The 14,897-nt window shown below is 42.3% G+C and overlaps 1 protein-coding gene across 1 annotated transcript in view; it reads right to left on the reverse strand.

Moving 5' to 3' along the window:
• The window catches only part of myo10l1 (myosin X, like 1), a 43,617-nt gene extending 36,429 nt beyond the window's left edge, over positions 1–7,188 (reverse strand). Inside the window, exon 1 of the mRNA XM_034563072.1 lies at positions 7,136–7,188. Within this exon, the coding sequence (XP_034418963.1) occupies positions 7,136–7,156 (21 nt within the window). The 5' untranslated portion in view covers positions 7,157–7,188. The remainder of the gene's footprint in view (positions 1–7,135) is intronic.
• Between the last annotated feature and the right edge of the window lie 7,709 nt (positions 7,189–14,897).

Raw genomic sequence — 14,897 nt, forward strand, 5'->3', positions numbered from 1 at the left:
GATAAAACGTGCAGAACCTCTCCTATTCCTCAAACTGTTTCCTCCATTTATCAAGGCCTCTATATGCAGAGGAAGGGAGGCAGGGTTGATTATATTATCATATATTGAATACTCCAAGAAAAAAAACGGGAGAACTAGATGCCCAGATGCCTGATCAGCTGTGTGTGTGTGTGTGTGTGTGTGTGTGTGTGTGCGTGCGTGCGTGCGTGCGTGCGTGCGTGCGTGCGTGCGTGCGTGCGTGCGTGCGTGCGTGCGTGCGTGCGTGCGTGCGTGCGTGCGTGCGTGCGCACTTGTCTATAAACCGCAGGAAAAGGGGCGTGGCTTGTCTCTGTGGCTTGTCTCCGTAAAAACAGTTATTTCCGCCGTTCACCACGGAATAAACAACCACTAGTTCTGCTTTATACTTGTTGTGGACATCCCATAAACGTCGGAACATCTAACGCCCTGGTGTCTGGGTTCATAACATCACCCGTAGGCTCACACAGCTCGGGGAGTTTCACCGACTCCGTCTCGATAACTTCCACTTCCAGCGCTGCCGGAGCAGCAGCAGCATGCAGGCGGGCAGGAAGGGGGAGGGGGCGTGGCTTGTCTCCGTAAAAACAGCCGTTCACCACGGGGGAAATAACCATTACTTCTCGCACAACGTTACGGGTCTCTTCGATGGTCTTTTTCTACCGGCTTTTTGCTCCGCTCCTCTCCGCGTTCAACTCAACTTTTTTTTTTTAATATATACTCAAACATCTCCGCGTCTTATTGGGTGGCGTAATAATCGCGCGACACAACGAAGCGATAATGCAATTCGTTGCCAACTATTTTATTAATCGATTTTAATCGATTTTATCGATTCGTTGTTGCAGCCCTAATATTTACACTGGGCCATTTTGGGTTATCTGAGACAAAAAAGCTCACACTCATGACAGAAAAGTGGTTGTCAAATCGTTGGTGTGTAAGGGGGAAAACACATAAACAAAAACAATGCAGGCGAAGCGAAAAGGCGTTTGTGATACTCTAGTGTCCCACAAATTATAAATGTTTACAATTCTTCTGGAGGGGATCACTTCACCTAAATTCATTCAATAAATGATGAGTCATTTTTATTCAAAGCCACCTCATGGTGACACTAGAGGAAAAGTCACTATGATATATCCTCTGGGGACCACAAATGTCTGCACAAAATGTCATGTCAACCCCTCTCATAGATTCATGAGATATTTCAGTCTGGACCAAAGTGGTGGGAATGAGCGGCTAGAAAGTCAGGATAAAGGGAAAGAGAAAAAGGCAAACGCAGCACGGTCGCAGGGTAAAATACCACATTTTTAGGGAGTTTAAGGAGAAAAAGACAAACAGAAAGAGAAAAAAAGAGTAACCCACGGGAAGAAAGTGTGACCACCTGGCTGTCATTGACTAAAGGGAGAAGAGAAGAGACAGACAGGAGAGAGAAACAGGGGGGAAAAGGGACAATTGTAGTACAAAATACATCAAAGTAGAAAACAGGGCCAAAGGTTAAATGTACGTAAACTGAGGAATACACAGAATGCACAGATGAATAAATGATGACAGCTGACCAGTCACCAGCTAATGGACGGAAACTACAGACCAGCATGGAGGTGGGAGGACACAGTAGGATCTCTGGAGACTTAAGACTGAACTCTTAAACTCATTAATGACACTTACTTCTACCACAATGTTAAAATAACACTGGAGACACATCCAAGACTCACTGAACACAACCGGCCATTAATAATGCAACATGACTATGTCTTCAATGCAGCTCCGTTCTTCAAACTCCTGTGTTTTGGCTCTTTTTGATACTTCCGGCAATTAATCTGTCAAACAAGCATGTACTGTTTTTAACATTTTAAAGAGAATGCTAAATCAGCCACCAAGCTCCACCAAGCTCTCCTCCCCCGACAATGAAGGATGTCTTGCAAGAGAGTGGGTGTGGTTGTTAAGTGCTGATGTGAGGCGATCAAAAGGAGAGGGGAGGGTCCTGTTGCCAATATGGTTCCTGTCCATCCTGAATGAAGGGCTTGTGATAGCTTTGAGTTAATGAGTTATACTTTCATGTTTGCTTTTAGAAAAGAAACCTACAAGCTAGTTAAAGAAAAATAATGTATATATTTACTGTTGTTTAGACTTCTTGTTAATAAAGATAGCAGAAAAGACTAAATCACGTCCACCTCTATGACAGAATCCCATTGAAGGTCAGTGTTTTGGTGGCAGTAATGGTCTTTCTGTGCACTTTTGCTGTCTGTGTGTGTGTGCGTGTGTGTGTGTGTTTTAAAGAGACTCACGGCTTTTGCTGTTTTTTACAACATCGCTGCAATAAAGCTCTCTGATCCGTCTCCTCTAGTGCAGGCCGGCCTGTGTCCGAGGCCTAAACTGTTTCAGTAATATTCCATTAAAGGTGATAATACAATCAGGACAGCGAGGCTTTTAGCAGATTATGGCGCCTGGAAGGAGAGCGACAACATGTGTTTATGTGTACCGGCTGGGTGAGGGTGGGTGTCACCAGTCCTATATGAGTCACATCTGTCAGTGAGGGAGATTACAGTGGAAATTCAACTCGGTATAAAAAACAAACATCTGGGGGAATGAAGAAACAATACTGGACAATTCTATATAGGCACTTACTTATCTTTTAATCATATGGGATGGTTACCTTTGATTTTGCGGAGAAAATAATCAGCAGAGAGAGAGCGAGAGAGAGAGAGAGAGAGAGACAGAGAGAGAGAGAGAGAGAAAGAGGGAGTGAATCAAGTTTGGCTGCTATATTATTATTATGGAATATGTAAAAGCTTTCAACAGATAACCTTTTGACTTGTCCTCATTTCCAAAACAAACACATGAATCATTTATCCAAAGTAAACCAGATCAGACTATACTGCTAAATTACAAACAGGGATAAAGGCAGCAGATAGAAACAACTGTGTGTGTGTGTTGGTGTATGTGTGTGTGTGTGTGTGTGTGTGTGTGTGTGTGTGTGTGTGTGTGTGTGTGTGTGTGCGTGTGTGTGTGTGTGTGTGTGTTTGTACAGTGTGCAAATCCTCTTTGAGAGGACAGTTTTGAGCAGTCTGCTAATTATCACATTCTCTCTGATCTTGGATTAAACTACAGTCACACACACTCTCACACACACACACACACACACACACACACACACACACACACACCCACCAACACCCTGGCAACAAGACTCCACGGCAACAGTGTGGAAACAGGGCACCATGGAAACAGCCTCTCTCCTCTAAGCACTGGTGGATGCTGGGGGATGCTGTTCAGGTGCAGAGGATTGTGGGATATGCTGCCCTCTATTATTTAATTGTATCTAATTTCTTATTTAGTTGTATTCTATTTGATCTCTTTTCAAATTGTGTTTGTGCTATACATATATACATTTTAATTGACTTCACTGTGTACAAGGTGGAAAAAGATGTATGTTTTGAGATAAATAAAAACGGGGTAATGCAAACTTATGACATTATGAATCTCAAACCAATCCAAGTTAACTCATATAGCAATTTCATTTTAAATTAATTTGTAATAAATTAATAATTAATCTCAGAATACCTACAATAAAATTAATTAATTATTTAAATAGTTTTTTCTTTCAAACAGAAATGCCAACATCTAATGGTTCTAGCTTTTTAATTGTTAGGATTTCCCATTTTTGTGTTTTATATCATTTAAACTGAACATCTTTTAGTTTTGGACTCCAAAAACACTATTTGAAGATGCCTTTGGAATTTAGGAAATTGATGAAACGATCAACTGATTAATACAGGAAGTAATCAGCAGATTAATTAATAAGGAAAGTAATCATTGAGCGAAACCCTTTACAATAAGCAGTATAATTTAATCAATCAAACAGGCAACAGTTAAGTGCATATATGTAACTCTCCAAATTCTCAGAAATCCTTTACTAAAAAAAAAGAATAGTCATTTATTAAATTTGCTGTTATTTAACTTGTTTTTAGTGATTTATTACGATATAAATGTTCGGAGAGGAAGCTAAGAGTGGGATTCTGAGAGATGTTGTTTAATTCACACACTGTAAAACAGCTTTAATGTGGTTTGACTGAAGCGGAGCTGTAGTCTCACACCTACACAAGCAGAACAAGCCAGAGAATGACACAGGAGGGGGAGCAGGAAGGAGAGGAAAGACGCCAAAAGGAGGAGAGAGACTGGCGGAGCAGCATCGAAAGAGGTCGGTTGACTGAGATGGAGAAGCACCAAGTGAGTGGCCGCAGGGAGAGAGAGAGAGCATCAGAGGGAAAGGGAAAGGAAAAGAGGAGCGAAAGAGAAAGAAAGAGAGAGAGAGAGAGAGAGAGAAGTAAAGCTGATGCAGCTCCTGAGCAGAACAAATGTGTTTGGAGCTGCTGAATATAGGTCACACATCTCCAGTGACTGCTCCCTTCCCTCCACTGAACCAGCCTTCCTGCAGCATGCACTTCATACAAAATCCAGCATTATTTTGGACCACAATCTATGTCCTGCTAATTTCACGCCTATAAGCTTTTTACCTCAAAATGCATTGCACAAATGAAAAGACAGACTTTTTACTGCAATTAGATAACATCGTTCAGGCTCAAACATGGAAGCTGCTTTGAGATTTGCGAGTTTGTTTAGAGTGTTTCACACTGCTTATATCAGGATGCATATGATTAATATTTTACTGCTCTTTGCATGAAAAGAAATCAACTCAGTGCGGGAAAGCTCTTACTCCTCCACTCAACAAATTGTATTTGAGTGGTAAATTATTTCTTTACAGCCCGTTCAGTTATACAGACTGAGGTAAACCAGAGCAAAGAGGAGGAGGAGGAGGAGGAGGAGGAGAAGGAGGGGAAAGAGAAGGAGAAGGAGGGGGAGGAGGATGAGGAGAGGAGAGGACTTACTGGGCAAAGACAGGACAGAAAGAGAGGCTATAAACAGACAGATATAATACAGCAACACGGCAGCAGGCTTGAGATAATGTGTCAAAGCTGTTCTTTCCACATTCACACTTGTCTATCTCCCAGTTATTGGCCCATGGTGGTTGTGCACCTGGAGTCCAGACCTATCACACACACACACACACACACACACACACACACACACACACACTCACAAAATGCCACCCATCTTGCTCAGACACACATACACTTGACATCCAGGCCCTCTTGTGTTAACAATTCATACTTTACACTGTAATAGTGTCATCCGAACACAGAATAACAGTTTAGCAGTTTGTAGTTTAAAAGCAGTTTCAGGAAATTCAAACTATTTATAATATATTTACTTGTCCCTTTATGCCCCCAGGAGCATCCTCTTCCTTTTGACATGATGTCTTTTAGCTAACCATACAGAAAAAACACCTCTTTTCTATTATTTAGAGCACATAATGTCACTGAAACTACCATATTCCAACTCTAACCAAACTAGTTTGAATATGAGGGGATTATACAGTAGACTACAGCCACCTGACATTTCATGCTTGGCTGATCGGCCAGCTATCATGTTTTCTGCCTGGGTTGAGAGAGAAAGAGGTCAGCTGTTCACTCTCTCTGGTTTAGAGACAAGTGGAGGAGCGCACTGATATAAGATAAAGATTGCAGAGGAATGCAACTAAGTGGATGTTGGACAGACACTCCCAGAGATAATTGATTACTCAGCACCTCACTGTATGAAGTCATGTTTCAGGGTATCAGATATGCAGTTTATGCAGGACTGCAGGCCTCAACATCATAACTCAATAAGTCACTCCATTTTCAGCTCTCACTTTCAGAGTCTGGGCCTGTTTGGGCTGCAGGCTTGGTGATGTGTGGTCTATGGATCAATGCTATATGATCAATATATTACACACAGACTAATGGGATGTGGAGCAGGAGATATGGTTGTTGCACTTAGCTGTTGCTGCATGATCATTCAAACAGTAGTCATCATTTTTTTCCATTGTTAAAATAACACATTATTACCCGGATTCAAAAGCTCACACTTCTGTGTTTGTCCCAGCAACAACCCGGAAATCCAGGACCTCAGACACCAGTGCTCACCATGATCCTGGTACCCACAGATACCCACACAACCACTCTGATAAATGGCATGACATCACTGCCAATGTGGGAGACATTTAAACCCATATCAGATTAACTTAAGAGGGGGGAGGATAAGTAGCTTGGAGAGGACGGATATTGGCATCAAAGTCAGTGGACAAGACGGCGTTGCATGACATTGTGTTGGATGCATGTGCCACTGAATGGTGCGGATGGACCAACACACAAGGCAAGAGGGGTTTGCCTCGACCCTAAATGGATCGGGAGGAAGGAATGTAAATATAGAAAACCCATCAGGCTCGGTTTCACAAGCATGATAATGGTTTTGTCAGATGAATCCCAGGATGCTGGAGGTGAAAGCCTGGGAGTTGTTTCCCCCTATAGGCAGTAGAGGAATGCAGTGGGGTGAATTAATAACCACTGATTTATATTCGGTACCGGTTGTTAACCATTTGTCTCACCTATAGCTTCCATCCACGTACACACACTTCCCTCCTACTCCTTCACCCCCTCCTCATTTCTCGCAGTGGTGTACCGACCCATGCCCACCCAATAGAGCCCTGCTTCGTCCCATTGACACCAAAAAGCACAGAGAGGGTGTCTGAACAGCAGCCTGGTGTGGGAGGGCTGTTGCTGTGGGTCAACACGGTCTACCCTCCGTTGACAGATTGGCTTTAATCCTAGAGCCAGCTTTATGAATGCAAAAGCCCGTGTCAGCTCTCGTTTGGTCAATTTATCTGCAGTTCTGCTCTGAATGAATTCACCTCGCCGGCCGGCAGCCGGGCCCTGATGCTCCGCCGTGATAATAAAAATTAACGGGGTGTCTATTTTGAATCGACACACTAGGCATGCAGTCAAGACACGGGCATATATTCCTTTGCGGGGTTTGTTAGGAACTGTGAGGAACGGTTCCAGTCGACGGAAGCAAAGACAACACCTGCCGTAACCCAAACCGATGGCAATCAAAAGAAAAACAGCAAAAAGCATCTTACACATGAGGTGTGCATCGGTGCAAAACGTATAGGCTGTATCACGCCGTGAAATGCGCACATTGTCATCGGTGTTTAGCTCCATGACAGTGACACATATTCTCCATGGCTTACCTCTGTGAAAAATGCCTCCATCCTCCTTCTCCCTACTCCTCCCAGACGACGCGCGCCCGGCCCCGCAGAGCGCAGACACCGGCTCCGGTCTCGGCTGCGCAAATCTCGCCAACGGAAGGGTGAGCGTGTTCGACGGGGTGGGGGAAAGGTAGCGGTGCCTCCGTGTTGGTGTTTCCCATTCACCGAGCGTTTGTCTTCATCTCCGAAATGGCTTAGTTGCTCAAACGCACCTCGGCAGCGTCCGGACTGTATGCGCAAAAAGCCACATGAGGAAAAATACCAAGGAGGCTGTGATAGAAAATAAAAAATGTCCACACCGGGCATCCGTCGGACGAGCGCTAATTGAAGTGCCGCGCGGGTTTCCAGGCCTGCCTCGTTTCAGTGATCAGAGTACGTGTGTGTGTGTGTGTGTGTGTGGAGTGTGTGTGTATACGTGTACATACATGTGTCTGTGAATACGCGTGTATGTGTGTGAGGCTGTGGGTAGGCTGTAGTGCGTAAGGTAGAGCGAGAGGACCAGTCCGGGGACAGAATGAGCTTGACGCTCCCCACCTCACACACCGACGGGGCGGTGCAGACACAGCCTCCTCCAATACCAAACACTTGCATTCAGCTCTCTCTCTCTCACACACAAACACACGCGCGCACACAGAGCAGATGAAGGGTGGTTTGAAGTTGTGTTGCTGTTGTCAACACTGACCACATCTGGATTGTTTTCTTCTTCAGTGGGGGAATACATATTTCTGAAAAGTATTAAGATAAACCCTCACTGAATAGCCTACCATGTAAAGCCTTCATAAAGATTTATCCAAGGGGGAATAAATGAAAAAGCCCTTACAGGTGTTGATCCTGAAATGAACCAGATTGTCCATCAGCAGCACCATAACAAAAAGTGGAAAGAAGATTAATGCAAAAGTAAAATAATAGTGTAAACCACTTTTGCCTCTGCCTCTGTGCCATTCATTTATGCCTAATTTGCCCTTTTAGATCTTTAATCCAATGTCTTCTTTGACAGCCGCAGAGCATACTGAACCCAACTTATTCTAATAATAAAAACTAAAACTGCTGACTCGCAAAGTTGTGAACGATTCATTGTCAATAAAGACTATTTAGAAAGATTTGATTTATAATAAAGTTATACTGCATTATATCCCGTATACCTTTGTCAAGAATCACTAATGTATAATATACATTAGTGATTCTTGACAAGTTGGCTTGAGTCGATATTAATATGTAACAACACTGACTGAAATGATGTCTAAATTAGCCATGAGGCAAGAGCTGTCAGCAGTATTCATGTGTCTCAAAAATCTCATAAAGAGAGAAAGAGTGAGAGGGGGAGAGTTAATATTGCCGTATGATCTTAGGAAGAAGCTTGGTTAGGGTTACTCAGAGCCTGTGTAAAGTGAAACATTATATCTATGCACACACGCATGCGCGCACGCAAAGACACCCGTTTGTAAGAATGAGGTATCTGGATAGACAGCTGGTTTATGTGATGTGGACCGTGTGTGGTTTAATTCTCCTCTTCACAAGGCCAAGCTGAGGGGGCCAGGTGCAGCCATCAGGAGCCCAGCGGGGTGAGGCCTCTCTAGGGTAAAGCATTGTGAAGCTCAGCCTGTTCCCCCTGGAGGCATATAGGCATAGAGGGGGCCTCATGTATGCAGGCCTGGAAGTATTATTTAATGTGCCCCCCATGTTCATCAGGGACACATTTCGAAACCCCGTCTGTTGGGGTAAACACACACACACAAACATTCAGGAAATGAGACCCGAGCTTTATAATCTTCAATATGAAGTAGCTTTAAGGGAGAACTCCTGTGATAAACCTGCAGCAGAACAGACCATGAACACTCCATCACACACTCGTGCTCACTCTAAACTGTAAAGGTTGTCTTAAACTGCAGGAGTGATGTAAACATAAAGCAGCATAACATAAACCCCTCATCCTGTTGGTCACCAAGCACTCCTCATACCCAGCAGCAGATCTCCAAGAATTAAGTTAACATTGACACAATAAACAAACAAGTTCAGATCATACAACCCTTTATGGATGCAGACACACAACATATGTTATGTTTATTGATCTGAAACTGTACTATATATGTATTGTATATATAGCATAATTATTGTCAGAGAATGGTTATAGTAACTGTAAATATTCAGTAACATGTTCTCCAAAAAATGTTAATGCTAATGTAATCTAGGCAGTGGTGCATTCAGGTACCAGAAGCGGTATGTTGGCACAGGACTAACAGAGATTACAGCATTGTCAGCCTGATTAGGTGGCCTGCAGCAGCACTTACGAATCATAATGGACTCTCAATTTGTCTCTCTTGTTTTCTTAAATTTAATGAGGTCTCACTCTGAAGGTCGCTGACATCATTGGCCATTTTGTGAGAAAAATAGGGATTAATATTCTGCCTGTATTGGGCAATGTTGGTTAGACAATGCATTTACTGTATAAAGTAGTCATAATATGGGCTGCAATATCCCAAACGCACCAAAATCTAGTGAAAGCAAATGTATAAGCCTAACTGTGTTTATTTTAAGCATTTGTTTTAATGAGAGTGATTTATCGCACCAGAACAGATAGTGTGAAGTAGAGCTGAAACGATTAGTTGATTAATCAATTAGTTTATTACTTTGATAATTGTTAAATCAGTGACTCAACATGGCGACTGCTGAGCTGGCGGCTCACAGCAAAGTGTGCTAACTGCAAAGTGTGCTAACTGCAAAGTGTGCTAACAGCGCTAACTGTGCAAACTGTAGAGCTAACAGTGTTTACCGGAGTGGGTGCTGCGCTTCCCAGATGACGCTGCAGGTCAGGGCAGCTAACATGCAATGACATGCACTAAAAGCATGCAAGGCCCAGCTATGTCAACAAACCAAGGAGAAGCTCGTATTACAACTCACACAGAGGGGGAAACTAAACTACTTCTCAGGTAAACTAAATAGCAAACAGTTGTTTGCTGCTATATTACTGCTCTAAATCCCTTTAAATTGCACCTTTAAAAAATAAATAAGTTCATTAAAAAGTTGGCAAACACGTTCTATTACCATTCACGCTGCATTAAGCCCCACCCGGCTGGTATTCCATCATATAAGAAACGCATATTCTGAACATATTCTGGATCGAATGGAAGTCAATAGCTACCAAATGCAACAGACACAAATTTGCGCAGAAAAATCCCTGGAGTGGAAAGTCATAAGGGGGGTTGTGCCTGCCGTGATTGCCTAAAAGCCTATAAAAGCCATCGACCCAACTCATCTAACATGCACATGTATACAGGAACACACACACACATGCATTGAAACACACGTTTAAATACAGAAACATTAGAAAGTCTGGGCTATTAAATAAATTATCTCGACAACTCCAGGACTGTGTGACCCTCAGCAGTGAATTGTGGGATAGGTTTTGTTCCCTGCGAGTCAGGAGCAGAACTCTGCTTACTCATCTATCCCTCCCTCTTTCTCCTTGACGTCTCCTTCGCCTCTTACTGTTACACTGAATATGTGTGCGGGGTGTGAATCAGAGAGAAGTGTGTGGACAGATCGTCAATAGATCCTCTGGTTCTCCGAGTGAAAACGCAAACAGATTACTGAAGAGCACAAAGCTGAGCCCACCCATCGCACAGTGCTGAGTCTCCATCTGTATACGTACACATCTATGGAACTGACAAACAACACTTACAGTTAACAAGCATATCATTTAACACATGTATCTGGTAACTGGTGTGTCAGTGGGTGCATGTTATTTGTTGCAGGCGGTAATGTGCATCACTCACAATGTCACAGCCAATCAGTTTTATATCCGTGGCATCCATAAATCTCTCCTCATTTATTAACCCCTGTCTCTTTCAGTGGCCCCTCCTCTGTGACCCGGCGCCCTTCCTGCAGAAACATCTGTTTATGGCTGTCTGAGAGGACACGCTGAATCAAAGGGATGCAGAGGAACAGTGTGAAATGCCTCGATCGTCAACCTAACTTTGTACTGGTTAACTGGTAGAATGGGACAATCCAAAGCGAGACCCGGGGGCTAAATTTCAACATGCTCTCTTTTGGTTTTTACAATGGTCCTAGAGAAACAAAGATGCTTTGTTTGGTCTTATATACTTGTAATATATGTAGAAAAATATACCCCATCAAAAAGACATTCAAAGATGCCCCTTTATATACTTCTTCATTTTTATATTAATCTATATTACAATATGTGATACATCAACAACGTTACTATTCTCACAGTGCAAGACATAACATGTTATAACAATAACTGCAGCAGCTTTATTAAACCTTGTTTTCATTAATCTCCGTTAGGGTTTATGACGTGGTTCACAGTGACACATACACTCAAATAAACTCTCACACTCACACTCTTGAGGAAATGTAATATCAAGCAGATGAGATTACTTAGTCTCTAATTTAATTTACTTTGAATTACTCAGTATTAAACTTCTGCCGGCAGAGGGCAAATACTTCTGTTCGCATCAGTATGGTTCAACATTAGTCACTCAAATTCTCATCACGCCAAATTAAAGCAAAACACTTTTATATCACCTTTAAAGAGAGCTTCTCCAATAGTCGAGTTATGGATACAATATCATACCAAAATTAAATTGCTCTTGTTAACTGATGGAGCATTCACAAGTGACAGGGCTGAAGAAGTTCAGGTGATGGGGGACCTTTCTTAAAGTAATAGTGTGGACATCTGCATGTGTGGAATGCCCAAATGTACTTCATTTATGTTACATATATCCGAGACACAGTAAGTATAGAGAGAGTAAGGACAAAGAGACAAAGGGAACATCGAGAGACGGCTGTGCAAAGACTTACAAAGATCTGAACTGATGATTTTTACGGTTAAAATAGTAAATCAAATCAATACATTTAAAAAAATGACATTATTTTAATATTGCTACTCCATACTACAAAGGTGGAAAAAGTGGGAAAAAAGAATACAGAGACGCTCAGCCACCGGGGTGCTTGTGAGGGCCAATCCATGAAGTGGTGTCAGAGTTCACTCCCTGGGGACAAGTCGGCTACACTGAGCGAGACAATGATTCATGCATTCATGTCTGATGCACACCTCCCCACACACACAGACACACAAACACACACTCTCAGAGTGATGTATATGAGGTCACCCGATCTGTACGACTCATGTAACACACATAACTCTGGATCCTGAATCGAATGACATTTCTCTGAATAAATGAGGATAAAGAAGGTCATTTTGGAAGAAAGTTACCGACCAGTCAACTTTTTATATGGAACAAAAAGTCGGTGTTCAAGTTATAATTACTATCAGCAGACCGTGGCGTGTGTATTATTGCTCCTATCCGGAGACAGAGGGGTAATATTTCAAAAAACTAATTTGGCCAACAGTGCCATATCAGCAAATTATGAATGAAAGCTTGACCTTCTCTCCTTCCGTCAGGTAAACCCTATTTCCTTCACGCACACACTCACACATACAGACAACTAATCTAACCGTGTCAAACATGTGGGTGTGTGTGTGTGTGTGTGTGTGTGTGTGTGTGTGTCATCTTCTGTCCAAAAGTGTCCAAAACATCTGGCAGGGGAAATAGGGGCCACAAAGGTTCAAATACATATGGCAATAAACAAAATACCTCCTTCTTGTATCAATGTTCAGGTTTTGGAGGCAGGTGGCATATTTCAATGATAGATGAAAAATAAAAGATTTGGTTAAAAATATAGGGGTCCAAAAACTCAGAATCCCTAAAATCCTGAATAAATAACTATAAATTGACATAATTTAGATGACAACCAAATCATGATTCACTTAATATAAAAATAATTCCTCAATATGATAACAGCAATAGATGAAAACGGTTCTATTCGCCAAGCCCTACAGGAAGTGGGACAATGAGGGCTGCTGGAAAACCGCCCCAGGGGTACCAGCATAAAGAGGAGGACAAGCAATGATTACATTGTTAATTTTTAAGGAGTCCAATATTGCACCCTGTGTAAATTGTTTGTGCATGAGTGTGTTTAGATCCAATACCTGTTCACATTGGTGCAAGCCCAGGAAGGAAATTGATCTGGTTACATAGAGAGATGACTTCATCCTGATTCCCCCCCCCCCACCCCGCCACACCCCACCCCCACCTGCCACACCCCACCCCCGTCCCATGGCAGCATGACAGCACGTCTTTGGACCAAATTAGCTGTCAATGCGACCCCCTAATTCCCGACAGACAGTGGGGTAATTTAATCAGCCAGCTATAGCCTGAAGCAGAGCACTATCATGCCCACACACACATACAGACAACAGTCCAGCATCAAAACATACAGCACATATTCACAATGAGTGTGGCATTGAAGAATTGAACAGTCATTTTGTGCAGAAAGAAGTGGATGAGCTCTATAGATAGAGCTTCATTTTAGATCTGAAAAACTCAAATAATCCTATTTCAATTATCTATAAATATGTCAATACTATGTACTTGTTGGTTGTATTTTGTATTTTTATCTATTGAGATCAAGAAAAAGGGTAAAAATGTACAAACGTTAACAAATTAAGGGAATTAACATGAAATGAAGCAGTGCAAGCGCAGTCTAACGAGGTTGAGGTGAGGAACTTTGAGTTATACATTACTTTTATATCTCAGTTACTGTTCGTTGTTATTAGCTATTGAGCTCCGTTGGGGCAGACTTTTTCAACTGGATTAAACTGAACGAAGCCTAATCCTAATCAGAACAGATTAAATTACCCAGATCACTATAATTCATGGATTACACAGACTCCCCCCCCTGCCTCAAGACACCCTTGCCCTTAAAAAAAAAAAACTGAACCCATATACACACAAAAGTAAACAAACAGGCACACTGTCATTACAGGTCATATGACGGGGAAAAATTAAATCAGAGAGGAGTGAGAAAGAGATTGAAAAATGTTTTGTCGAGGTGTTAAAGAAAGAAAGAGAGCACGGAGAGCTGCCGACCTGTGGGACTGCCAACATGAATGAAGTTGTGTGCAATATGCATATTTGTTTGTCTTCCTGCTTGTTTGTGTGGACTATCCAGGTGTTTGCGTGTGAAAACCACACTGGCAAATTAAATCATCATTCTACTAAATTCAATATGCACACGCACATGCACACGCACACACACACACACACACACACACACACACACATATGCAGTGATAGGTAGCAGAGTAACTACAGTGAACAAAAGCCCAGCTGTCACTCCAGAGTCTTAACAATCATGTATGAATATTCATTACATTTCATTTAGCTGACGCTGTTATCCAAAGCGACTTACAATCGTGTTACATTCATACACCGTAGACACAGCTACAGGGAGCAATTCAGGGTTAAGTGTCTAGCTCAAGGACACATCGACTAGGGCAGGGATTGAACCGCCAACTCCCTGATTGAAAGACGGACCTGCTAACCACTGACCCACAGTCACCCCCATTCATCACTCACAGAAGGTGAGATTGGCTTGATGCTGTGGAGTCATCAGCAGCTATCTACTGTATGCTCATCATAATACAATGCACAGGCAAATATCAGCTTCAGGAGATAACATTATTTAGTATTATTAACAAAACACATAGAGGCCATGCTGCCCTTTTAATTCTCAACTTTTCAATCCGAGTCTGAATCTTAATATTCACAGAGAAGGTTCTTAGGATCTTGCCTTGGTGTGCTCTAAGCTTAATTTGACATAGACATAATGTATTGTACAAAATGTTTTCACTATGCAGTGAAATGGAAACTAGCAGACATAA

This window comes from Cyclopterus lumpus, chromosome 22 (assembly GCF_009769545.1).
Source record: "Cyclopterus lumpus isolate fCycLum1 chromosome 22, fCycLum1.pri, whole genome shotgun sequence".
In the NCBI taxonomy this organism is placed as follows: Eukaryota; Metazoa; Chordata; class Actinopteri; order Perciformes; family Cyclopteridae; genus Cyclopterus; species Cyclopterus lumpus.